We start from the raw sequence: 26,820 nt of genomic DNA, 5'->3' as shown, positions 1-26,820 counted from the left end.
CCCCCCCCCCCCCCCCCCCCCCCTTTTTTTTTTTTTAAATCCAAAAATTTACTCATTTGTGCCAATACACCTACCACATTTTTTTTAGTGTTTTTTTCCTCATGCCTGAAGACCTACCACATTTTGCACCCAACTCACCAACCAAACTTGCAAATTTTCACATAAAATCCATTTGAGCAATTTGTCACCACAACTCTCTCCGTCTCACCTAACTCGATTGCGTCCGATGGCTTCCTCCTCTTTCTGTCCCAAACACGCCCTTACACTTTTCTCCTCTACCAACCACCGCCGGAACAAAGTCATTTCGCCAGAATTTTCTCTCCGCTTCGAGGCGTCGGGTTCTTTCGGTTCATCACGGTGTGTTGCATCAATCGTCTCGATTAATAACAATAGTAATAATGTGAAGCATAGATTGATGGCCTCGGGTAGTTCAGCTGCTGCTCCAGTTATGGATCAATCGCCTACTCAAACCACTTCTTCTCCTGCAGTTCCTACAATTGTCGAGGTCGATTTGGGAAATCGGAGCTACCCAATTTACATTGGCTCTGGCCTTCTCGATCAACCCCAACTTCTTCAAAGGTGGTTACTTTAATTGATTTCCTTCCTGTTAATTATCGTTTTACTACCAGGCAATAACTCAATTGTGTTTTTGCTTTTGCTTGCACTCACATATATGCTTATAATTATGTTAAAATATTTTCAAATTAGAAGTTGTAGCTTTTAATAAATTGTCATAAATTTATGCGGAAGAAGAGTTAAGGGCATTGGAATTTAATTGATTACTTATGGAAACTTACTTATTTTTTATTTGGATCACCATTTTGGTTTCTCTTCGTCCTCTGAAAATGGAATATCTGACAAAATTGATTCAATATAGAAAAGGCCCTGTTTTTCATATAAGCTAATGCCAGTCCTCTTGCTTTAATGATCACCAATATAACTCTGTGAACACAAACAAGGATACTTGTGTTGGATCAGTCTGCTATTAGGATATGTTATCCAAGGCCTTTGAAATTAAAAAACTAAATCACCTAGTCACGACTTGGCTTGTTGCCTGAACGCTCAGAAATGTGTTTTTAATCCTTTCAGATTGTTGAAAAGTTTGGATGGTTATACTCTTTAATCTCAAGGAGATAAGCTTATTGTTAATACAATAGTGGTAATTGCTTGCATCTGAATTCCTGGGCTCCATCGGTCACTCCCATATCTAACAGGTTTCTCTATTTGCCAGATTTCAGGATTGGTTATTAATGCCCTTCTGCATTTTCTTTTATTACACCCTAACTTCTCCGTGTTTTCTTTTCTGTCAACAAAGGCCAAAAGTGAAGAAAGTCTATGCGCATTTCTCTTTAGTAATGTGATAGCTTCTTCCATGTTAATTTTCTATCAATAGAATTAAGGTCAAAACATGCTAAATCAAAATGGGCAATATATAGTATAAAGTTACTTGATACGTTAAAAGCAGGATTTTTTCCTCTGGAGCCAGCTATCATATTCACCAAATAAAAGGAGAAAGAAAGAAAAAACATAAGTTTTCAGATCCTGTGCACTTTTTCTTGCCTTCTCTTCAGTCCGTCTTATCCATGAATTCATAATTTGTTCCATCTTTTCCCTGTTCTTTTCCAGCAGTATGAAGTTGAGTATGAACTCTTTAATTTTGGCTTTTGCTCTCTCTTATCTTGGCTTGTGATATTATCAACTCATGGGTATTGTAGGCATGTTCATGGTAAACAAGTCCTAGTGGTTACTAACACCACAGTCGCACCACTGTATCTTGATAAAACTATTCAGGCTTTGACGGATGGAAACCCTAATGTCAAGGTTGAGAGCGTGATTTTGCCAGATGGAGAGCAATTCAAGGACATGGTGGGAATCCTGAGCTTTCTAGAACTTGAATTATTTGTAAAGAGTAAGAAAATGTGGTTAAGATGAATGTTGCACTACTGTCATGCTTTAACAGGATACTCTCATGAAAGTCTTTGATAAAGCTATTGAGTCACGGTTGGATCGCCGCTGTACATTTGTTGCTCTTGGAGGCGGAGTCATTGGTGACATGTGTGGATATGCTGCTGCTGCTTACCTCCGTGGAGTTAATTTCATTCAGATTCCTACCACTGTTATGGCACAGGTTCAACCCAAAATTAATATTTCCATATTTTCTGGATTTTTTGCTTACAAAATGCTCGCTAACTACTACAATATTTAGTTGTCACTAATTATATTGTTTTATTCTTATTTTAGGTGGATTCTTCCGTTGGGGGTAAAACCGGAATAAACCACCGGCTTGGTAAAAATTTGATTGGTGCATTTTACCAACCACAATGTGTGCTGATAGACACCGACACACTGAACACATTGCCAGATCGAGAATTAGCATCAGGGCTTGCAGAAGTGATCAAATATGGGCTTATCAGAGATGCTGAATTTTTTGAGTGGCAGGAGAAAAATATGCAAGCTTTGTTGGCAAGGTAAAATATTTGTCGTGAATCTGTTGTGAGGATGCTAAGAGTAATGCATTTTTGTATCATTGTTTTTCATTAGTAGGACCTTGCCTTGGCAACTCCTTTTGTTCATAATCAAACCACTTAAAAACATATATCCTTAGAAGTTAGAATTAACATTAGTTCGTTTACTCTTCCTTCCCCTTGTCCTAAGATATTTTTCAGATATGAAAGCAAGAGGGATGCCTGCAACGTGTTGAAGGATGTTGAGACACTTTTTCTTTTTATTTACATGCATATACATGGTATCTTTAATAATGGATTTTTCACTTTCATCAGATATTTTTGCTTATTCATTCTTTTTCCTCCAAGTGTGATATTTTGTAATGGCATTCGACCTAAAGTTGAAGTGGGCTTTCTCCTCTGCAGGGACCCTAGTGCATTTACTTATGCCATCAAGCGCTCTTGTGAAAACAAGGCTGAGGTTGTGTCCTTGGACGAGAAGGAAAGTGGATTGAGGGCAACCTTGAATTTGGGTCACACTTTTGGTCATGTAAGATTTTCTACACATGACATTACTTTCATGTCGATTTTAAATATGTTTCTTGACTCTAATTTTGCTGTCTATATATAATTTCCAAACGAACTGCATCAACATTCATTAGAATTTTGTGAATTAGGTTTGTTGTGCATGAATTATAAGCTTCCAAGTCATCTGGAAAAGAACAACAAACTATGCGATAGACATTGGAGGTGAACTTTGTACAACCACTCCAATAACTTGTTTATAGATGTGCTTAAGGGAAGCAAGGCTCTTGGGAGGAGCATAGACTATTTCTTAGTTGTCTACTGACTTAATGTCTCTGGATTTTTTCTCTAAATTTCTTCGTAGGTCAAGTGCAAGTTAAACAAATTACTTCAACTTATTTTATTGAACATAAACTGTTTTAGATTACGCTTCTATATGAGCACGTATATCTTACAGAGTAGAATTATTAAGGAGAAACTGCAGAAGATGAGATGTGCAAACTCTGTTTTTCTGAGGCTGAGTTAACTATCTATGCCCTCCATTGAAAAAGGGATCCCTTTAGATTCCAATACTTTCCCCTAATAGAATATCAGCAGTAGCAGTAATACCATCCAACTGTAGAAGGTCAATTCAGTTACAAAACCCCTGATCTTTTCTTTGGAGGGTCAATCTACTTTCAACTGTAACCATAATCTTTTACCTGGACGCTCCAACACCAACAACAACTTACTTTAGAATATAAGTTTTTAACAGATACCTCATAGGTTCTGTCCTACTATCACAAACTGTATAAAAGGGGTCTTGATTTTGTTTCAAGTCAGAAGGATCCTCTCAATCATGTGATGCTACAATGATGTACAGTACACTTGTATGTTACAGTTCATGCTAGTTGGGAACAGAAAATCTCTGTGGCAAAAATCTAGCTGAGTTCTAGCTCATGCAACTTGTAGGTGAAGATGACAAGATAATATAAGAAAGTCAATTTTCATGGATTAATCAATATTTTTTTTTTTCATTTTCCTATGGTAAATGAAAAGTGATATATATATATATATATATTTTTTTTACTTTTTACCTATGGTAATTGAAAAGTGATATCTAGTTTTCAAATATATGTGTAGCAAAAGGTGTTTGTCTTTTTGTAGTGAGAAGTCTGACAATCTAGACTTTTGAAATACATTTGGACAGCTAAAACTAAGTTTCGAACTTATGAGGACTTGTTTCACATACATGAGCCCTCATTCAGATATGACAAACAAGTATATGATGATACTTCAAAAATAAAAGGAGGTGGAGATATGAAACGAGTTATTTGTTACATTTGAAGTGAAGCATGGACTTTTCAAATAGTTCCATATATCCATGTGAGGTTTTTGAGTGTGCTTGAAATCCCTTCCTCTTCAAATTTCTGTAATTGAAAGTTTAATGTTGTTGTAGCTTGTTCCATATGTCTGTACCTTTTTTTGGTTGTTAAAATCATTATTTTTATGATTCCTGCATTCAGAATAAGTGCCTGTTGTCCATTGTAAAAGGTCTGTTATGCTTGGTTCAACATGTTTGCTCCTTCAGACTTCATATTGGCTCCGGAAATTCTTTCTGGTCTTCAATTCTTCATATTTGTTCTGGAAATCTCCTTTCGTCTGTTGGCTGTGTTTTTCTTTTCACATTCTCGCTTGTTACAGACATTGATTTGAGTTGCATGGGTGTTCATTTGAAACTTCTTGAACCAGTTTTTCATGACCTAGTGCAGACATCTGTATTAACCATCAAACTGCTGTTTTAGTTTTGGATGTCTGAAACATAAGTTAATTAGTTGAATCTCATTTACAGCACTAGTAAATCTTATTGAGTACAAGACTAGACTTGTTTGGAATCACTTAAGAGTTAAGGATTGATTAAATTTAAAACTAACGGAAGAAGTCTCGTATGAGCCCAATGAAGTTTGGCCTCAATTAGAATGAGGAGAATAATTCTCCTTGGGATGCTCACCACAATAAATTATTTGATTTTAGGGTCCTGTGTTGGTGGTTTTCCCATTTAATCTGTGAAGATCTCTGTCTCAATTTAGGAGCTTCTTTGGCTTCTTAATTATTCTAGTCGTTCAGATTAAGGAGATCCAAATTTGGTGTTGAGAAAGGACGAACTAGTTTAAATTCAGCTCTTGGGACCGGACTATTCTGCTCTAAGCTAGTTTGGTAGGTTATATTTGTACCAAGATTAATTAATATGACCTCAACAAGGTTTTATTATATTTTTTTCCACAAAATTTGTATATTAATCGTATAGTTTCACCATGTGAGATACAACGCCCCTTAAATATGAATTATTCGCCTGAAAGTCCTTTTTATTGGCATTTACAGGCAATTGAGACTGGTGTTGGATATGGGGAGTGGTTCCATGGAGAGGCAGTCGCTGCTGGCATGGTATGAAGATGTTTACTTTCTAGATTAACATATGCATGTTCTTGGATCCCGCTATTCTCTCATTCTTATTGACATTGGTGTGTCAAATTTTCAGGTCATGGCAGTCGACATGTCTTACCGGCTTGGTTGGATAGATGATTCTCTTGTAAAGAGGGTGCATAAGATCTTACTGCAGGCAAACTTGCCTACAGCACCTCCGGAAACTATGACTGTAGATATGTTCAAATCTGTAATGGCGGTGAGTGAAAACGAAGACGAAGATTTATCACACATAAAGCTTTAATAGTTTGAATCTATCTTTTAAATTCTTGGTTTTCTCAATGTGATTTCAGGTGGATAAAAAGGTTGCTGATGGATTGCTACGGCTCATTCTACTGAAAGGTCCATTAGGCAATTGCGTTTTCACGAGTGATTATGATAAGAAAGCCCTTGATGATACTTTGCATGCTTTTTGCAAATCCTAGTTCAGAATCTCAGCTATTAATTTTTTTTAATTTTTTTTTTTGGGTCCCTTTTTTATCCATGTTCTCTATCATAATGTCAATCTTTTTCCTGTACTATTAGTCTTTTCTTTAAAAAATATATATTTAAGGAGAAAGAGGGGTGTACTTGTTTTCTGTAATATTGCCACCATAAACTCTATTTTATTTACATACCAGCAAGGTTGGAATAGATTTGTGTTAGCTTGCAAATTCCATGTCAGTCAACCGTATAAAAAAAAGCATCAAGTTACTTTTTCTAGTTGCAAGTGAAAATAATTACTTATTTTGAGTGTAAATGTGATTGTCTTATCAAAGTAAGTATAAAATTTAAGGAGTTATGTTTTATGTACAATTAGTTTGACACATGATATTCAAATCAACAGTTAAAATGCATGCCACTTTATCATCCGTCAACAAGTTGTAAACAATTTTTGTATAAGTAGCTTAATTGAAATTTAAGTTAGTGTGACCACTCAAATGATTTAGAAGTCATATAGCAAGAATTTACCTCAAATTTATCCTTAATTATTGTAATATTTTAAAAAGTAATTTGAGTTATTAAAATTTAAAAAATAATTAATAAAATGCTAATAAATTTAATTTAATAAATTATTCTACTAATAGAAATTTAAATATTAAACTAATTTGTTCTTGTCATTTATCATTTTCCTGTCTAATTACAAAAAAATAATAATAATAATAATAATAATAAACTGTTATTACCACGACCATAGTTTATTTAGACTTGTATTTTTGAAGAAAAAGCACTTTTTAATGGAGAGAAAGCAACATTATTTATGATAATAAATTTCAGATTTAGCTAAATGAATTCAGTGACTTTTTCAGTATAATTAACGCATAAAAATCGTAATTGTTAACTTTATTTATCATCTTTTTTTCTTTTTTAATCGTTGATTTGAGTTCAAAGAGATGCGACTAACTTATTTTTATTTTTGTTAATGTCTTAAGAGCATATTTGGTTAGTAACTTATCTTCATATTCGGTAGAATGTACAATTACTCCTCACATATTCATAGTTTTCATAAGTTCTACGTCTTATAATCGCTAAAAATTATAATTTATCATTGACCATATGTGCTGATCTTTTTCGAATTTCCCAAGTGGATGAATTTATCTTGCCGGAGAAGTGCAGAAATGAAAGCAACTTTCCTAGCATAAATGGTGCGTTTGACTTTACATCTTTTAAAAATAATTTTCGGTATTAAGTTTAATTAATAAATTTATCAATGTTTTTAGTATATTATCATTTTTGAATAGAAAATATATTCCATTACTTTGTTAAGACGATTAGTTGAAACACATGTTTGACTTTGTTTATAACCACTTATTCATTACTTATATGTTTATTTATAATTTAAACTGCTTACGAGCCTTCAATGTTTTTAATACAAACTTTAATAAGGAATCACAGCTCTCAACCCTATTTGGTTCGTCTATAAAATTTGATTAAAATTTAAGTAAAAGTCAATAATTAATTTTAATTATACGTTTCATGGTTTCCACAATTTTTCAATCGTACATTTCATTAATTTTTATTAAAATTTACTAAAAATTTGATTTTTATCTAAATCAAATAGGGGCTTAGTCATTTAGCTTGATTTTTAATTAGTGCAAGTGTATTATGTTGTGAAATTTTGTCTAAAGTTGAGTTCATTGATTACAACTTAACTTCATGTTTCTAAACATGTTTGAATAATTGAACCAGTCATTTTTCCTCCTTTTATGTAAAGAAATTATTTATTTTAAAAGTAAACCTCTTTATACTTATCTTATGATTAACTTTACCAATAGCCACTAAACTTTAAACTCAATTTCACTTTGGGAATTGGACTTTAATTTATTTCAGACACATCACCGAACTTAACAAAATATTTCGTTAAGACTATTGATCAGTTTGGCATGCAACATTTTTAACTGAAAATCATGCGTGTTCATGTGACGAGTCATCAAACCCGCACGTAAAATATTCAATTAAAAAAGAATTATACTGCTCAAACAGGGCCTGTGATAGGGGTTGACTGAAATTTGAAATTCTTATTTTTTTAATCACAATTTTTATCAATACACTACTCAATAATGCACTTTTTCCTCTCAAAATGAGTCTCAAAACAAGGGTAAGATTTGTAAAAATGAACAAGGATTTGTTGGGTTGGGGTGGTTGTGGTAGATTAATTATATTTAACAATATTTTTAGTATTAAAATATCTAATTATGATTTGAATTTTGTATAAATAAATTTTGGATCTGATTTTTAAAATTGGATCTTAAAAATGTGATTGGGTGTAATTTTCATTTTTTTTTTTGTTGGGTAAAGTCTTGTTTCAATTGTCAGCCAAAAAGGCCCACACGAAATCGACCCGGCCCAAGCGAGAGAGGCGTAAACAAGGGGAATTGGTTGGCAAATGATAACCAATAAATCCTCGATTTCAATGGCGATGGAGAGAGAGAGAACGCTTCAACGGCATTATTTCCCGGCTAAATAAGGTATTCTTTATCATGCCCTCCCATCATTCTCTCTCTAGATCTCGATCCCCATTTTCTCCCTCCAAATTCTCATTGCATTCCATTCTTCATCCTGCATTTTCATTTTTTTCAATTAGGGTTCATTTTCGGTTGAAAATTTTGCCTTATTTTGTTACTGAAACAGATACACAAATGCCGGCTTTGAATCGATAGAGAAAGGGAGAAAATGTCGTACAGTAGGTTTTAATATTGTATAGAACCGGTCTTCGAGAGAAGATCTGGCCGAGAGAGACAATAAAAGAGGGGATTTACGGATAATGAGCGCATCTAGATTCATAAAGTGTGTGACGGTAGGAGACGGTGCCGTCGGAAAGACTTGTCTCTTGATTTCTTACACCAGTAACACCTTTCCCACGGTTTGCCTCCCCCTCCCTAATTTTCTTTATCGCTTTTTTAATTTAGAAATAATGTTCTTTATTATTTTAGAACAGGAAAATTGCTGGATTTAATAGCTTAATGTTCATGTTTCCTTTCAATGGACGTTCACTAGTCTTTCTATTCATGAATCTTCAATCAGTCACAGGGATTCTTTGTATATTTTAGAGTTTTGTGTTTCTTAAGTTTCACTTTTCCCATATTACTATTTTTCTTTGTGGGGACGGCAATGATAGTTTTTGCGTTTTGAGTTTTGAAAGGCCTCACAGCATTGAATCTTCCATGTCTGCCTACTTTAGTTTAAGTCGGCGTATTACCGAGTTCATATCCATTCCTATTTCAATTTAAATCCCGGGATGAAATGATGTCAGATTGTATTGGGTATCGTCATTGAAGCCAAGAAAAGTTTTTCTTTGCAGCCAAATCTTATAGAAAGTAGCAGCCAAATCTTATAGAAAGTAGGTCCTATCAAAAGAGGGTTGGTACAAATATCTTTGAGAACTAGTGCATATTTTTTGGTTCTCACTTATGCCACTTTTTTCATGGTGTGAATGATCTCATTTTGTCAGATATTTTATTATATTTTGGAATATGTTGTAACTTTTTCCCAGATTTGAAACATACTTTAATTTCTTTTGCATTTAAATGGAACAGGACTATGTGCCTACTGTATTTGATAATTTCAGTGCAAATGTGGTCGTCAATGGAGCCACCGTTAATCTAGGCCTGTGGGATACTGCTGGTAACCATTAGAAAAATCTTCATGATGTGTATATTTATAGCACGTTGCATGTGTGTATGCAGCATACTTACAAATTAATTACATACACTTTTATGTACCTGTTGCTTTTTTCTTTTACAGGACAGGAGGACTATAATAGATTAAGACCTTTGAGTTATCGTGGAGCTGATGTTTTCATTTTGGCATTTTCTCTCATCAGCAAGGCCAGTTATGAAAATGTAATAAAGAAGGTGAGGACTTGATGGCTCTAACAAGTTAGAAGTGTGCGTTTTACTGATTAGAGTACCCAGTTTTGTGTTATTTAAGACAGTTCCTTTTGTTTTGATAAGATTTTTCCTTTTTGGTTTGTTCTTCCAGTGGATTCCGGAATTGAAGCACTATGCTCCTGGCGTTCCCATCGTTCTTGTTGGCACAAAACTTGGTAAGATGTTAAGTGCAACTTACCCAAAAAGAAAAAAAAAAATAAATGAATAAAAGAAAAAAACTGAACACTTGCACTCACCCAACAATGAGAGAGCGAAAAAAAAAAAAAAAAAAAAAGAGACACTGAACACTTGCACTCACCCAACAATGAGAGAGTGAGAAGCCAGGATTCTAGCTGAAGTTACTTCTGTCTCAAAATTAATGGATGGATGTTTTCTTTTCTTTTTTCTCTTTTTTGTGTGTCAACGTGATGGTTTCCCAAGGATTATTTTCATGATTGCATTGAACCATTCAAACTTTTATTTAAAAAAACTTTCAAAACATGGCAGTTGATCTGAATTTTAATTAGTTGAGTAATTATGTCCACAAATATCTCTCTAGGTATAAATTAGGCAAACTGGCACCTACAGCTACAATTTATAATCTTGATCAACATTGAATTCCATTCGAAAAATCATACATGACTAGAAATACTCGGTAAAATGACAAGTAGACCCTCTAAATTAAAAAATTGAAAAAAAAAATATAAGAAAAATTTTAAATTAAAATAAACCATCTTTATCCCTATTCCCCTACATCAATTGTTTCCACCCAACCCCCACCGTGTTGCCTTGCGATGTCTCCCTCCCTTCTAGAAGGGGGTCACTTGGTGGGGAGACTTGAGGTGATGGTGGGGTGGGAGGGGCGGGGGGCTGGACATGGAGCCATTTACCGGATGGATGGGGGAGGAAGATGATGGTTATTTCTTTTATTTTTCATTTTTGAGTTGCCCATTATGCCCTAGAAAAAATATACCTTTTGTGGGGGCTAGTGAACAGTAAATGCATTTATTGGTTAGTACTTAGTAGGGATCCAAATGCTAACAAATTGAAGGATGGAAATCTAAATGCCAAAGAAATTTGAATGGGGATCCAAGTGCTTTTTTTGCATATAAAATGGGGACTATAGGTGCTTCCCTGAAAATTTCAGCTTACGACAAAAGTTAAATAATCCCATTCGTCTTGAAGTGGAGGGATTACGTCTTTATGATGGTCACTGTTCAATATCATATCTACTATGCTTTTCCTTCCTGATGGTAGTAAGTTTAGGTGATTGCTGCCAAATGCATCATTTTAATCAAGTACATTTTTTTTTCCTCTGATACATTGAATTTGATTGTAAACAATTATCTTTGTAGTTTTTGTAGGTTGCAATTTATTAGTTTTCATTCACTGACGATGTTGTCTATGTTGCTATATAGATCGCTGCAATGGTCTAAGGAGGTTCTTATTTGGTTTATGTTCTAGTTTGGTATATAACTGTTATATTTAGGCATTAGTCTGCTACTTAATAGGAGGAAGGGTTTGTGGACATTCATTAGTTCAGTAGTTTGGTAGGTTACAAAATTATTTATGTAGTGACGGCTTGTTCTTAATTTATTGCTTGGTTTCTTTATTCTAATTTGTTTATCCATGTTATAAAAGAACTACCATTGTCAGTATAAAAATCTCTGCATTCTGTGAAAGAACCTTAGAAGTGAATTTTGTTTATGATATGTTATATGAAGGGTCTCATTTGTGACTAATTTAATGATTGTTGGACTCAGATCTTAGAGATGACAAGCAATTCTGCATTGACCATCCGGGTGCTGTACCAATCACTACAGCTCAGGTGAAAAATTTATGTTCCTTTTCTTTTCCTTAATAAAATTTTGGTTCATTTCTTGTAGATCTTTCATTGTTTGAAATGTATGGTTTCATTTCCAAGCATTTTGTTTCTCTTTTAACTTCCAGGGTGAGGAGCTGAGGAAAATCATTGGAGCATCTTCTTACATTGAGTGTAGTGCAAAATCACAGCAGGTTTGTATGTCTACTCTGGAGACTGTCGTATATATATAGAAGACTTCTCCTCGAGGCTTAGATTACTTAACTTACTCAAAATGTTCTCACTGCAGAATGTGAAAGGGGTTTTCGATGCTGCCATTAAAGTCGTGCTCCAGCCTCCCAAGCAGAAGAAAAAGAAGGGAAAGGCTCAAAGGGCCTGCTCTATAATTTGATCATCAATAGGCTCTATACTCCTCTTTTTGTCCCTTCCTCTTTCTTTACCTTAGAGGAATTAGGTCCTTTCCCTTGTATGTATTCACTGAAAATGCTAGTGATCTCTGGGATATATCGGTGGCTGCTTTTTGTTGTGCTTTCGATCTCAATATTGAGAATAGGTTGCACTGTGGGCCACTGCTTTATGTTCATCCTGCTTTGATTTGTTATTGTATGGATTAACGGACCAAATTTTCTCGTCGAAAGAAACTTGCCTTGTGATGTTGCTTCGTTATATTAGTAATCTCTATTGTAAATTCCGCCTTAATTTACTTTAGCTTCATTGATACGTAGAGAAGAAATAGTTCATTTAAATTTTTGATACACTATTATGTACATTGTGTCGCATTTTGGAAAATTGGTTTACTCTTTATTTCTTAGATTGGCTTAATTTTCAAGCTACCTGCCTTATTATTTTTATCTATTTTTGTTCTGTTCTTGAGGGTGAAGAGGAATGATGTCCTTTGAAATAAAATAATAGAAGCTGTTAGAAGATAAGATTCCATTACTAGAGGCAATTAGACGTGGGACAATGGAAGGTGTGTTAATTGTAATAGCATCCATTCCCACTCTAGAAAGTAACTAGTTGACATTTCTTCTTATCCAATCGATCGAATCTTCTTGTCAATTTGAAGAAATGGAGGCCGTAGGTTGTAGCGGCATGAATGGAATCCATTGGAATTCTCTCTCTCTCTCTCTCTCATACGTAGGTGCATGAAAAGTTTCCATTGAATATGTTTAGTGCGTAATATTGAATCAAACACGACATTAGAGTAGACGACTAACCAATGTTTAGGATCAGATCGGGAACAAACTAGACTTAGACTATTCATGTTGGGAGCATAGAATTAAGCTACTTTGCTAGAAAATATTAACATTGTTGTTGACACATGTATTCGTGGCAAAACATGATTGGATGTAAAAATTGATTTTTTTAAATCAGTTCAATGGAATAATGTCACGTGGCATTTTGTCAAGGAAGATGTCAAACTATTTTGGTAATGTAGCATGGGGGCATATTGGGAAGGTCATTTTAGAGATTGTTAATTTGATAGCTCATACTACATTTTCCCAGGGAATCTATACTGTGCCCACTTGATTAGAAAGTTCCCACTCAGTCTTGGTTTATGCGTGTATATATGCTTCGTCTATCACCCAATTTCTTCCATGAGAAATTGTCTGAAAACATTGTGAAAAATTGAGTTGAGTTGCTTTCTTCAATCAAATGGCATCTAGGAGAATTCTCAAGGAGTTCAGGGAATTGCAGAGAGACCCTCCTACTTCCTGCAGTGCAGGTTCAACATCCTCGACTTGCCTTATCATTCATCGATACATCTAGTTGTTTGTCTCTGTCTTTTCTTTCTACGTATCATCACGTCTAATAATGAACTTTGTTGACTCATCATATCCTAGTTATCCTCCTTAAAGTACGCCGGTATAGGTCCAAAATCAGTGTTAAGAATATCATATCCGTTCTCGACTAGTCGAGTCAATATATTTTCATTTCTTATTTTATTTATTTTAAAATATTAAATACAGGTCCGGTGGCACAAGATATGTTTCACTGGCAAGCAACTATAATTGGGCCAAATGAGAGCCCATATGCAGGGGGCGTTTTCCAAGTTACTATCCATTTCCCCCCTGATTATCCTTTTAAACCTCCAAAGGTATATATCTAAATTAAATATAATTTTACTGCTTATAATTGTTAATTATTAAAAAGAAAAAAAAAAAGATATATATTAAACAAATTGATGAACAGGTTGCCTTCAGGACAAAAGTTTTTCATCCAAACGTCAATAATAATGGTAATATTTGCTTGGATATTTTAAAGGAGCAGTGGAGTCCCGCTCTCACCATATCAAAGGTGATTCTTTCTCTGCCCTTTCAACAATTTCACAATCAGCTATTCAAATCCTCGTTATAGTTGTAACAATGCTATGGTGACTGAATGTTTTTGACATAATGACTGATCGACACTCACAATGGGAGGGGGCCCGCTCCTTTTTTGGACTTTTTTATTCACTTGGGCTCACGCGCTATGAGAGAATGTCAATCGTTATGTCAAAAATATTCTGGCAAAGTAGTTTAATTGTTATAATTGTCATGGAAAAATATGTATCACTTCAAATTTTTGCCTTAATCTAAGGTAAAAAAACAAAATTTAGGTTCATAAATTGAACGCGCTAAGATCATGTGATGATTTAAAAGAAATTTATACTATTCTCGTGATTATGCAACTATAATTAAAGGTTGAAAAAATCCATAATGCAACATTTTTGTTTTTATTTCGTTACAATTGTTTTGAAGTGCAAGTATTGTTTGTTCAATGATCGATGTAGGTTTTACTTTCGATATGTTCACTGTTGACGGACCCGAACCCAGATGATCCATTGGTTCCAGAAATTGCTCACATGTATAAAACTGATCGAGCCAAGTATGAATCAATGGCTCGGAGCTGGACCCAAAAGTATGCTATGTGTTGAAATCAAGTTTATTATTTTTGTTCAACTAATTAATTCCTAAATTATCGAGTGTCAAAATATAAAATTTTAGAGTGGCTATGCTCTTTAATGTTGCATAGTTTATGTTTTAATAAATGCATCGAACGTTATTTAGAAAATCTGTGCTCATATGGGAAATGGATCGTTCTATTTGAGTGAGATTTTGAAAAGAGTTGCAATATGTGTAGTATTCGCTTCATTTCCCCTTTGAAAATGACAAGATGATTGTTGACGTTTTTGCTAAATAATAATTTGCATTGGTTGTATCCTAAGCACCTTTTAGTTATCGAAAGTCCTGAGCGTGACTGCAAATTAGGGATGGTAATGAGATGGGTCGAGACGTCCCTGCTTTGTTTAGTTAATTAATTTTTATTTTTCATTAAAAATACATAATGTAATAAAATAAAAAGATTTGTGACGAGTTCGAAATTCAGGGTATGAACCACGTTCCGTGGGCTCTGGCAATGCGTATAAAAAGAACCAATGCCTTAAATAACTAAAATATCTTGATTTTCTTAAATTATTTTTTAATACATATATATCAAAAAGTGCACCAATAATAATTTAGAGTAATGCTGCTTGCAATCGCTTACTACCATAGTCACCCTATGTGACGTATATATTGCGATTACTGATTTAATGCGTACTACATTAATGCATCAAATCACTAATTGTCATATGTATATTATGTAGGATGACTACAGTAGTGAGCCACTACAAATAGCATTATTTAGTATTTACAATTTAAGGAACATTTGAAATCATTTCTTTTATAGTCTCTCGAATTTCCAAAAGGTTTACATTTCATATAAGAAATACAATTAATACAGCGCTCGCTACACTTTAAAAATATTTCGAGCCTCTACATGCCTATTAAAAATAATATAAATATGGGGTAGTTATTAGAAATTAAATTGTACCAATTTATTTTTGGGTTTGAAACATAACCAATAAGATATCATTTTTACGAACACAAAATATTGAGAAAATGCTTTTACTTGTGGATAAGTCCATAACTCGAATATCTTTACCTAGCAACATCATCTTAGAACTTTCACCAACTCCTTAACAATCGTGACTACACAGAATGTTGTGAAATATGGAATGAACAAACATGTGTCCGGCTATAAGCATTGAATCTTCAAGTTTGGGATTCCCTTAGATTCCTAGATTGTACCCCGAGCATTCGCTAACAAAAAATGGTTAACAAAAAAAAATATCTCACTAGTGCCCCTTTCGACAATGGTAGTGATCATAACGAGTCTTATTGACCCTTCATAAAAAACTCCATGACTTATCAGGTAAATTGTCATTCTATCGTCCGTCTTGAAATCCTTGAGCATTCTCAAAATTCAACTCTCTTATATTCTAAGTTACATGTTCTCATATTAGACTACCATAATCTTAAAATAACAAAGAAGTTTTGAAGTAATCATATAACAAACTAAATATTATTCAAACTTACACACAGCAAAATAGAGAAATTTAGAAAATAGTGACGTCCAAATGTATTTTTAAATATATGTTGATATTATTTTAAATATCTCTACAAGATATCCAAAAGATGAGATATGAGGTAAAATCTTCGTTGATGTAGTCTAAAAAACATGTTGGAGATAGGTTTTGAGCACTTACTGGAATTTTTACAGGAGGATCTATCGATTGGAGAGTGAAAAATAGGGTTTCACGGGGGGTTTGGAGGTGTTATTATCTTTCGAGTCATTTTTACAATAGTCATATCGAGTTAATTCTAGACAATGTCTAGAATTATTGGACATTTTTCATTAAATTACAAATGGTAAAAAAATTTCAACTTCAGCTACTAAAAAGATTTTCGCTGCAATTTCCTCTTTTTTCTATTTATTATATTTTCTTTTATTTAATCTTCTATTAAATTGAAAATAAAAAATATAATTGCCATTTCAGTAAAGTGAAAATTTTTAAACTAAATAAATAAGAATAATCCCTTCAAATGTAACAAACTGATAGAATTAGAAATTCAAATGCCAAGGAAATAAATCCAAACGCTCCATTATCTATAAGTTTGAGCCCCTCGTGTGTGTGTGTGTGTGTGTGTGTGTGTGTGTGTGTGTGTGTGATGGATCATGTAATATGAATTAATATGTCCAGAAAAATGTAGAAAGGATAAATAGCAGAAAATCCACATAAACCTTTTTATGTGCAATATACTACTTAACTATTGAAAATATCAAAAAACCTCTCTATTCGAAACATTTTGTGCAAAAAACCCCCTATCATCAGGGGCGGACATAGCAAGATTGAGTTAGAGGGACACAATCAAACTTTGTATAAATCGAATACTTTGTTTTTTATTTTTTGAATGATTCATATTTGACCCGAAAAAATGTAAATTTACATTTCAAAAATATTTCTTCATTAATATTTTGCAATCATTTTCATCTATTTGATTTTGAACAATAATTTTTTTAATATTTTGCTCATCACAAGAAAATGCATATTTATGTTTTAAAAAATTGTGTATTTGATACAAAAAATCAATTCAACTAATCGAAAGAAAAAACAAATAACCAATATTCAATACTAATAATCAGTCAAATAAACACAATTCGTTATATATAAGATAAATTTTATATAATCAGTAAAGACACGTGTTATATACACAAACAGGATAGGAGAAAATACAAATTTAGGTTCTAATTAGTTGAAAATTTTATTGAAAAATGAAAATTTATAGTAGATGTGATAACTGTAAAGAAATTATAAATAAATTTTAAAAAATTTGAAGAGTTTAGATTTTGTTAAAAAATTTAAGGGAGAGAATACAATAAAACAATAAAAAATAAAAAATTCAAATTTATTGTGATTTTATTTCTGTTTGTTGGGGATTAAAATCCGATTTTCAGTAAACTTTGATAAACTTTTAGAAGTTAAGAAATCCATGAAATATGTTATTAAAATTAATTATTAATTTTGATTTAGATTAATATTTAAATTTCAATCGATACCAAACATGACTTTATCAAGAAAAAAAAAATTCTCAAAAGTTGGGGGGGGGGGGGGGGGCCCCCCCCCCCCCCCTTGGGTCCGCCCATGCCTCTCATCAAGATCCATTAGATTTATTGCTAAAAACAGTAAAAAATGTCAAAATTAAAAAGAAATAATTCAATTTCAATACCTAAACCTTTCGTTTTTTGTTTTTTCTAACAAATTAAATCCAAATTTTTTTATATGTATTACCTATGATCCCAAATCGTCAAAACTTTATTTTTTAACCCAACCCCCGACCACCACCACCACCCACTCCAATCCATCTTCTTTTCCCCCCAAAAAATAATAATAAATAAATAAATAAATAATTATCTCCTTCAAACAATAACGACAGAAATTCATCCGCTCTCAAAGATGATAGTTGTTCACCATCTTTCTAGAGTCATCTAAGCTCTATTCTACCAAAGGCATCTCTCACAAGCTTGCGCCCCAAATCAAACATATATTTTCTTTCGTTCTTTTTTCCCCCTTCTTCTGGTCTTTTTTCCCCATGAAACATAGAAAAAAATTATTCCAAGTGATATTCTACCACCCTATATATTTTTTGCTGTTTAAAATTCAACTTAGTGCCTGTTCGATATCTCTATTTTCCACTCAATTTGTGTTGTTTTATGACACTTATTTTGCATGGAATTACTTTTCCATTTCTCCCTCACTCCCACTTTCTTGATTTTTAAGGTTTTGGCGAGAATTAGACTTTCCAGATTTTTTTTTTTTTGGAAACAAATTCTATTCATAATTGTAAAAAAAAAATCTATCAATTTAATGAACACCAGAAGATCCAAAATTTCAACATTGTTCAGGTGAAAAATTATATCAATTAAACACATTTAATTGACAATTCTCAATAAAAACAAGTTCCAGACAATTCAAGCTCCTGGAATTCTTTTTTTTTTTCCACCCAAATTTCATTCTTGCAATTAAACGGGCTCTTAGTGAAAAGAAGCAAAGGATTAGAAATAATTAACCAATCAAGAACAATATACTATTGCAGTAAAAACTAAAAATATCTATATGATCTTAACCATGAATGGGAAATAAACAACATAAAATTGCACAGTTAGTCACCAACCTTTAAAAATTTGAAATTTAAACTTCAACTTCTCATCATAGTAACTCAAACCATCCCCATATTAAAATAAATAAATAAATAAATCATTCAAATTCCGACTTGAGTTCTCCAGAAATTTGAATCGGAGCATATTTTTATAAAAATCACAATACTATTTAACGAAGATAGCAACAGTTTCCATCATTGGAGATCTTAATTTAAAACAATTATAAAAGGTAGCAATGGTGTAATTTAACCAAACGATGAAGTGTCTACGTATTCAGTTGCCAGCCCAATATTTTACGGCTTACTGTGTTGAGAAACGCCAACACTTTTCCACGAAATCAAAAATCTTAATAAATAATTGTCAACGCCTTCCTATAGCACTATCTCACTACAAAGTTTAACACCAACAATGAAAATGCAGTGCGGATTTTTTCTTACATCATAATTTACTTGGGAGAAATCATAAGCTGATCACTGATCCATTCTCTTGATGTACAAGGAGTCGAAAAGACAAAAACCAAATTGAAATGATAAAACTTGATAGGTGTATTACGAAAGAATTTACCTGTTCACGACGTTTCAGCAAATTCCGCTTTAATAGGCGAGTATTTCTCAGCCACTACACCGCCTTTGTCCTTCTGGAATTGAATATACCGCAGTGTACTTGCAAAGAAAGCATCGGCAGATAGATCAGCTGTTGTATTCTCACCGCTCATCTCTTGTTTGATCAATTCAATCAGACTCTGGATTGAATCAATAGTAACTTGCAACACCCCCTTCTCGTAGAAATAGAGATACCTAATAATACACAAAGATGAGGCATTTCAAATTGAAGACCACTTGGAAATATAAAAAGGACGGCATATGAAAAGGTTTTTAAGTAAATAGAAGAGTTGAAATCATCACTTGTTCAATATTTCTATAAAGAGTACGACTGATCCACTGCTCCCTCGACTTGCATTAGCCATTTGTTGAGCGGCATTTGCAATTCTCAAGGCACGCTTTAAACAAAGCATGACCCTGGAACAATCATATAAGATGGAGAAAGAAGTTAAAAAACGCTATACTAAAATAGAATTATTTAGAATTTCTGAAACGTCCATACATGTGGCGAGCAGAATTACATACCTCTCCCCGTCTTTCATGTCATTATGTTCGTCAAGCCAGAAAAGGTGCGAGCATGCATATACAGCTCTGCATTGATCGGGCTTCTTCAAAAGCTTTGAGGAATACTACCAAGAGAATTAGAGAAAAAATGGAGTCATAGAAAGAATACAAGTTCACACACTATTAGATTACTGACAAATAAATATGCTACACAAAAAGACAATGTGCTAGGAGTAGGATTATTGTACCCCTGTGGCCTTGTGTGTTAATGTATCCCTGTTCTCAACACCAAAGACATGCATCCTCTGAAGAGTCCCAATTATCAGGTGTATGGAGGTCACCTGAGCTTTTGAATCCTATCATAACAATGAAATTAGGCAATGTGAAAACATGTCCAGTGGATGCGTCAAACTGAAAACTTTCCAAACTAATCAATCAATTTGGTGAATTTCAATAGTATAAGACAAGTTAGCTAATACCGAGATCTCTTCTTCATACAAAATATAAGCCTGGGTAAAAAATTCATAGGCCACGGGTTCTAGATCACAGTCATTTGCAGCCTGATAATCAAAACCATAGAAGCAACAACACGTAAGAAGAAATACAATGTCTCCTTTTATGTTCCATGAGAGAAAGCGATAAAGTACCTCAGCACATTGCAGATACAACCCTAGAGCTAGTTCAGGAACTGGAACACTCGATAAAGCCTCAATTGTCTACAACAAAGAGGTGATCAAAATGGCTAAGCTGGATACTAACTGCATAAAACGATAGTAGAAAATTTTCCAATTGGCATATCATGTAGAAAAGATTCATATCAACCTAGCTGTGACCAAAGGAAGAGCAAGGAAAAATTGAAGAGCGCTACCAAAAATGTGGAGCATAGGAACTTGCCAAAGATATCAGCTGTAAGAAAAGAAGCACGAAATATATGTGCACATTCCAAGAGTTCAATAGCAAATAAATTGAGCAAATATTTTGGGCAGAGACAAGCAGAAGTATAGACGGTTAAGCTTGTAGACATAGAGCTATAGTGATGGTTTCAACTAAATACCTGCATCAAAATCTGAAAGATATCCTTTGGTGTAGCTGCAGCCTCTTCTCCAGATACATTTTCGTTCTGACTTTGCAGTCGCCTAACCAACTGCACATGAAAGGTAAAATCAAATCAGGATGCACACTAACATCAAGTCAACCCCATTTAAAACCAACAGTGAATTGCATGCTTCCTTTTCTCTTCATTTTGCATAAAATTGCCGTTCGTTATTTTTTAATTCCTCCCATCTGGGAAGTGGCACCTGCCACTGCATCAAATCATTTAAAACAATGAACATAAAATTTGCCTCTTTCCTTATGTCACTCTGCATCTCCCATCATAATAATGCAATAAAGTTGACACCAAAATATCCACGTCAAAGAAGCACAAACGACACGCAGACGGGCAATTTTTCAAAAAAGTACCGAAACGATACATCATCAACACGTTGATTAAATTCTTCACTTATATAGTTAAATTTTATTTTATACTTGTTATTAATTTTTCTTGTCAAAATCTTTTAAATATGAGTACCTATTTGTTATAGAATAACAATTTCAATGAGTTAAAAATATAAACTATTTCGGATAAGAAAAAAATGACCATGATATAGTGTCTAAGAAGTGTCAGTATCCAACATGTGTACGTGTTTACAACCTAGTCGAAGTGTCCATGCTATAGAGAGCACAACCATGAACTCCACTCATACTTTGGGCAGATCTAACTCACGGATGTGATGGGACATGATAAAAATCCGAGGATTATTTTCGTACAATTTTTTATCAAGGATAATTTATGATTATCTTGCATTTGAATTCTTGAATATACACTGGGGACAAGAGAACGCAAAATTATTATTTCAGCAATTAGCCTTCTTATTCCTCTTCTAATCCCTTCCACTTGCCCGCCCACCCTACCTTAAAAAAAGGGGGGAGAGAGAGAGAGAGAGACAGAATTTTAGTTTTTCAAGTTCCATTTTCTCTATTTGCATTTCAGTGGTGGACTGATGGTGGATGGAACTCAGTATTGTTGTTGTTGATTGGAAAAGAGGGAGGGGGAGGGGAGTTATGGAGTTGAAGGATGGCTACCGAGCCAGGGAAAGGGGGAGAGAATTGGAACGACCACGAGTAAATTGGCCTTTCTATTCCTGATTGCAGAAGATTCCCGTGCAAAGCTTTTATCTGGATGGATAACCAATTCATGTAGTGTTTGTAAAATTTAATAAACTCTTACATACTTCTCCTTAAAATGGTTTGCGCCCTACACCCAATATCTTAATAAATGTATGTTTTCATGATGTTTCATCCATAAATCTTTGGGAGACTGGATGATTGACATTGAAACTAAGAAAGAACAGACAAGCTGGTTAGTTGGTTTACATAGTAAATTCTAAACATTAGAAATATGATTGGTACATGAAGAGACCGTGTCTCATAACAGGTTAACTTTGCCTGGAAAAGGAACAAATACTTGCATTCTACCTAAAGGCTGACAACGTGCGCACATAGGAGACAAATTGTATGATGCATGACTCCATCTACAGGTTAAATTCTCTTCACAACAAAAGCATAGAATAATTAATATAGGATTTTGATGAGGACATCTACTTTTTATTTATTTTTAGTTGGACTTTATTTATGTTTTAGATTTTATTTATGTAATTGGGCTTGTGTTGGTCCAAGTCCATTCTACTTAGCGTTTTAGTCTTTACTATTTAAACTTAATTGCGATATAATTTCATTAATTTTGATGAATTGAAGAATATTTTGGTGGTTTGTTGCCTATGGCTTCTCCTTCCTCTCCCTCTCCCTCTCCCCCCATGAATTTCTGATTCTTCTCCGGTTTCTCCCCCCATTCTCTTCGGTTCTCCCCTCTTTCTTACTTCTTCTTTCTATTTTTTAATTCGTCATGTATCAAATTTGGTATCAGAGCCTAAACTTGGGTAATCTCTCATCTCCAATCCAAAAATCTCTTCCTATTTCTTTCCCAAGAACTTGTGGAACAGCACAAACAAATAAACTTTTAGTGTGAGCAGCCGAGTTATTATTTTTCCAGCTTCTTTATAGTTGTTCCCAAAAAAAAAAAAAGTTACTGTTCGGGGTTACTTTTCAGGCCCAATTTCAATTTTTTCCTTCGATTTTCTATCGTAGTTGCAAAAAAAAAAAAAAAACACTGTTCACATTACCGATCACAGGCGGAAATTTCAATTTAGGTTTTATTTGCAATTTCAATTCCCCCTCCCCCACCCCCCCAACCAACCACACCCAAAAAAAATAATAGTAATAAAAAATAATAAAAAAATCTCGTTTGCTGCTATTTCTTCTATACAATTGTAGTGTTGTTTCACAAATTCCAACCCTAACATTCAATCCTACTTACACACGGCCCAATTCCATTTAGCCCAACTAACCCAGCCTACTCTCTACGACCCAGGCTCGCTCCCCAAACACTAACCCCAACCCCCAACTAGCTCATCTCTATAACAGGATCCAAACCCCTTCCCATCTGACCCAGTCCCAAATATCTGACCAAGCACGATTATAACCAATCCATTAACATCAAATACCTCATAGTTTCACCCGATTCTTCTCTCACAACCCCACTCTCTTGTCGCCGCCGCCTCTAATCGCCATCACGTTACCACTTCATTATCTATTGTACCCAGTCATCCAGAGCACTACCGCTTCATCGCCATAGGCCACCACCAACAACCCAAGATCATACACTTCCACCACAGTTACCACACTCATATATTTCCTCGTCCATCTCAACAATCTAAAAGCCACAGTCATCACACTCAGTTTTACGTCAACGCCAGAACCAGCACAAGTCACAGTCAACAGGGGCTAAAACCATTGGACACGAAGGGAAGACCAGAAGCATAGTTGGGGCTCATAAGTCGGCAATTCAGATCAATCAGCATACAAATAATCAAAACTAAACAACAGGGAGTCTCACAGTCATCATTCTTAGTTTTACGTCAACACCACAACCAGCACAAGTTACAGTCAACAGGGGCTAAAACCATTGAACACAAAGGGAAGAACAGAAGCATAGTTGGGGCTCATAAGTCGGCAATTCAGATCAATCGGCATACAAATAATCAAAACTAAACAACAGGGAGTCTTTGATCTCTATTTAGTATTGATTTATACTACTGCTTCATTTTTAAAATTGCATCAATTAAAATCTTGTGTTGCTGTTATCCTGATAATTTTAGCCTTAAATCCCACTTGATCGAAACCATTAATCGAATTGACACCAGTGACCGAATTGACTACCACTGTTCCCCACTTAAATTGATTGGAGAATTTGATTAGTGTGTTAACCCTTGCTTTGCCATTTTACATGTACCAGCAGTATTAACTTGTTTTGGATTTAATTAATACCAATATTTAAAATTAAATACAAAAAAAATTGGTATAAGTTATTTTCCATTGCTTGCACGTATTGTTCACTGATCTCATCATAGCACGTCATTTAGCTAGTATTACATTGCATGTAGTTGCGTAGTTGTCGTCTTATAGTCTCTATTTCCAATACATTGACCATGGATCCATCCCAATTTGATGCACTCACTAGACAATTAGCGCAACTTGCCACTAGCCTATCGAATGTCCAATCAAATATAGCTGCTACTCGTGAGGAGAGAAATAACCTAGCTGCTGAGTTGAGCAATTTTAAGCGAACCCCTCGTTTGATTGACACTAATTCTGAAGCGTCTCACAATAGACAATATCATCGTGGACAAAGTGATCAAGAATATTTTCGACACGATCGTAGGAATAGGGATCAGGTTGAACAATGCCATGGTCATCATGGTACTCATTCTCTTCCTTGTCGTAAGGAGCGTTTCTTTAGAGACATTGACTTAGATATTTCTACTTTTGATGGTTGCTTAGATCATGAAATTTTTACCCAATGGAACACCCTTACACAAGGGAACGACTAGTAACTGAGTACATTGCTCAATTTGAGGAATTTCGAGTGAAATGTCATGTCGTTGAGGATGAGGCCCTGACTTTAAGTAGATTTATACAAGATCTAAGAGATGAACTTAGGCGTGAACCTTTTTTTCGAAACATCACTACTCTTGATCAAGTTTACTCTTCAGCTCGGGACTCCGAGTTACTTATTAGTACTCCATATGAAAAGCGGGACCACCATCGTTCTCCCATGTCATTAGCACCACCTCAACATGAGTCTGTCATAGAGCCTTCCCCGTCTGGTGTTCCTCCCATTTGGAAAAATAAGTGTAAAGGTCGTGATAGTCCAAGGCCCCCTTCTCTTTATAGAAGGCGTATTGACAACCATTCTTCCGTCTCATTGGCTACACCTTGTCTGTTAAGTCTCTTCTAGGACCTCCCCCGTCCAATGTTCCTCAAATCTTGGAAAATAAGAGTAAAATTTTTAAAACTCCAAGGACTTCAATTTTTAAAACTCCAAGGACTTCTTCTCACCTGCTATACATCAGCTGTAAGGACTTTGGCCACATCTCTTCCAAATGTCCTAATCGAGCCTTAGTCATAGAAGAACGAAAGGATATAATAGAAGAGTCATTAAAAGATCAAATCTATGAACCTAAATTTGAAGAATGTGATGACTTGAATGATATAGAGGACACTTCCTTATGTAGTATCAGGACTTTTCCTATGAATCTAGGGGTTGTACCCCTTGTTCCCGATACCCCTCAGTTAAATGTTGTGTGTCATACTCTTTTTCAACCCAAAGGTACGGATGATTTGTGTAATCATGTCCTTTTCAAGGAAAATCTTGAGAATTGGGATTTGATCCTCCCAATAATTCAAATTGCATATAACAATTTTGTGCATCTGTTTATCGGTACAAGTTCCATCGAAGTTATTCATGGTTATAAATCTAGGAAACCTTTAGACCTTATTCCAATGTCCCCACATGCTAGTATGTCTGCATCAGCTAAGACATTTGTACGTCATCTTCATGATTTGCATATTGAGATCAATAAACAATTTAAAGCAAGTAATGCATTCTATAAACTTCAAGCTGATTTGCATAAGAGAAATTTTGAATTTAATATTGGGGATTATGTTATATTGCAAGCTTGTAGTGCTGGTCCTTTAAAAATTTTAAAGCATGTTGGTTCAAATGCACATGTCATTGCCCTTTCATCACATTTTGGCTACCACTCTACTTTAAATATTGAGGACTTCATTACTTACAAACACCGTATTACTTCCTTTGATGATCTATTTCTACTTAACTTTATGAACCCCCAACTTGACTATGTTGATATTTCTACTTCAATACCATCTACCACAGCACACAAAGATAAAATTGATAATATTTTAGATAAAAGTGCTGTATTGACCAATGATGGCAAGATTCAGTACTTCCTTGTTTGTTGGGTAGATCGACGTGCTTCTTATGTTCCTCATTATATACAATCATGTGAAAATCTTGAAGATGAGGTGCATGAGTATTGATTATTTGGAGTCCAGTATCAGTACTTGGTTAGAAGGAAAGATCGTCACCCTTGGTCAGATCATATTCTTGGGAATAAGCTACAATTTTTAGTACTATCAATCATGAAATTTTGTTACTTGGTTTGTCAGAAAGATCGTCCCCCGTGGCTTGACTTGACGCATTTGTAGTATCAGATTGACTGCAGCCTATACTATCTATCAACTCGACAGGGTCGAGTTTTTCTCCCACCCCGGGAGAGTTGATGAGGACATCTACTTTTTATTTATTTTTAGTTGGACTTTATTTATGTTTTAGATTTTATTTATGTAATTGGGCTTGTATTGATCCAAGTCCATTCTACTTAGCGTTTTAGTCTTTACTATTTAAACCTAATTGCGATGTAATTTCATTAGTTTTGATGAATTGAAAAATATTTTGGTGGTATGTTAGCTCCTCCTCCCTCTCCCTCTCCCTCTCCCTCTCCCCCATGAATTTCTGATTCTTCTCCGATTTCTCTCCCCATTCTCTCCGGTTCTCCTCTCTTTCTTGCTTCTTCTTTCTATTTTTTAATTGGTCCTGCATCAAATTCCATGCCCCTCTTCCTTCAGAT

General features: G+C 34.4%; 4 protein-coding genes across 4 annotated transcripts; 3 read left to right on the top strand and 1 right to left on the bottom strand.

The window, feature by feature from the left end:
• The first annotated feature begins 124 nt into the window (after window positions 1-124).
• LOC111401977 (3-dehydroquinate synthase, chloroplastic) lies at window positions 125-6,075 on the top strand. The gene is made up of 8 exons (XM_023029978.1): window positions 125-579; window positions 1,716-1,866; window positions 1,961-2,128; window positions 2,242-2,468; window positions 2,871-2,994; window positions 5,331-5,393; window positions 5,488-5,631; window positions 5,726-6,075. The coding sequence occupies exons 1-8, from the start codon at window positions 227-229 to the stop codon at window positions 5,855-5,857; spliced, it is 1,362 nt and encodes a 453-aa protein (XP_022885746.1). The 5' UTR covers window positions 125-226; the 3' UTR covers window positions 5,858-6,075.
• A 2,197-nt stretch (window positions 6,076-8,272) lies between these two features.
• LOC111401975 (rac-like GTP-binding protein ARAC1) lies at window positions 8,273-12,291 on the top strand. The gene is made up of 8 exons (XM_023029975.1): window positions 8,273-8,380; window positions 8,544-8,775; window positions 9,449-9,536; window positions 9,657-9,766; window positions 9,894-9,957; window positions 11,545-11,609; window positions 11,732-11,797; window positions 11,893-12,291. The coding sequence occupies exons 2-8, from the start codon at window positions 8,677-8,679 to the stop codon at window positions 11,992-11,994; spliced, it is 594 nt and encodes a 197-aa protein (XP_022885743.1). The 5' UTR covers window positions 8,273-8,380; window positions 8,544-8,676; the 3' UTR covers window positions 11,995-12,291.
• An 899-nt stretch (window positions 12,292-13,190) lies between these two features.
• On the top strand, window positions 13,191-14,770 carry LOC111401976 (ubiquitin-conjugating enzyme E2 28-like). Its single transcript, XM_023029977.1, has 4 exons — window positions 13,191-13,329; window positions 13,574-13,701; window positions 13,797-13,901; window positions 14,377-14,770. Exons 1-4 carry the CDS (start codon window positions 13,260-13,262, stop codon window positions 14,518-14,520), a joined length of 447 nt encoding a protein of 148 aa, XP_022885745.1. The 5' UTR covers window positions 13,191-13,259; the 3' UTR covers window positions 14,521-14,770.
• Window positions 14,771-18,849: 4,079 nt separating this feature from the next.
• LOC111400580 (vacuolar protein sorting-associated protein 35B-like) lies at window positions 18,850-23,401 on the bottom strand. Its single transcript, XM_023027989.1, has 9 exons — window positions 23,372-23,401; window positions 23,223-23,292; window positions 20,787-20,899; window positions 20,380-20,448; window positions 20,212-20,292; window positions 19,981-20,088; window positions 19,754-19,857; window positions 19,532-19,645; window positions 18,850-19,423 (listed from the first exon to the last, which is right to left on the bottom strand). The coding sequence occupies exons 1-9, from the start codon at window positions 23,399-23,401 to the stop codon at window positions 19,195-19,197; spliced, it is 918 nt and encodes a 305-aa protein (XP_022883757.1). The 3' UTR covers window positions 18,850-19,194.
• Window positions 23,402-26,820: the final 3,419 nt, after the last annotated feature.

This window comes from Olea europaea, chromosome 10 (assembly GCF_002742605.1).
Source record: "Olea europaea var. sylvestris chromosome 10, O_europaea_v1, whole genome shotgun sequence".
Classification (NCBI taxonomy): Eukaryota; Viridiplantae; Streptophyta; class Magnoliopsida; order Lamiales; family Oleaceae; genus Olea; species Olea europaea.
Note: the sequence above shows the minus strand (reverse complement) of the source record. Positions and strands in the feature narration are given on the sequence as shown.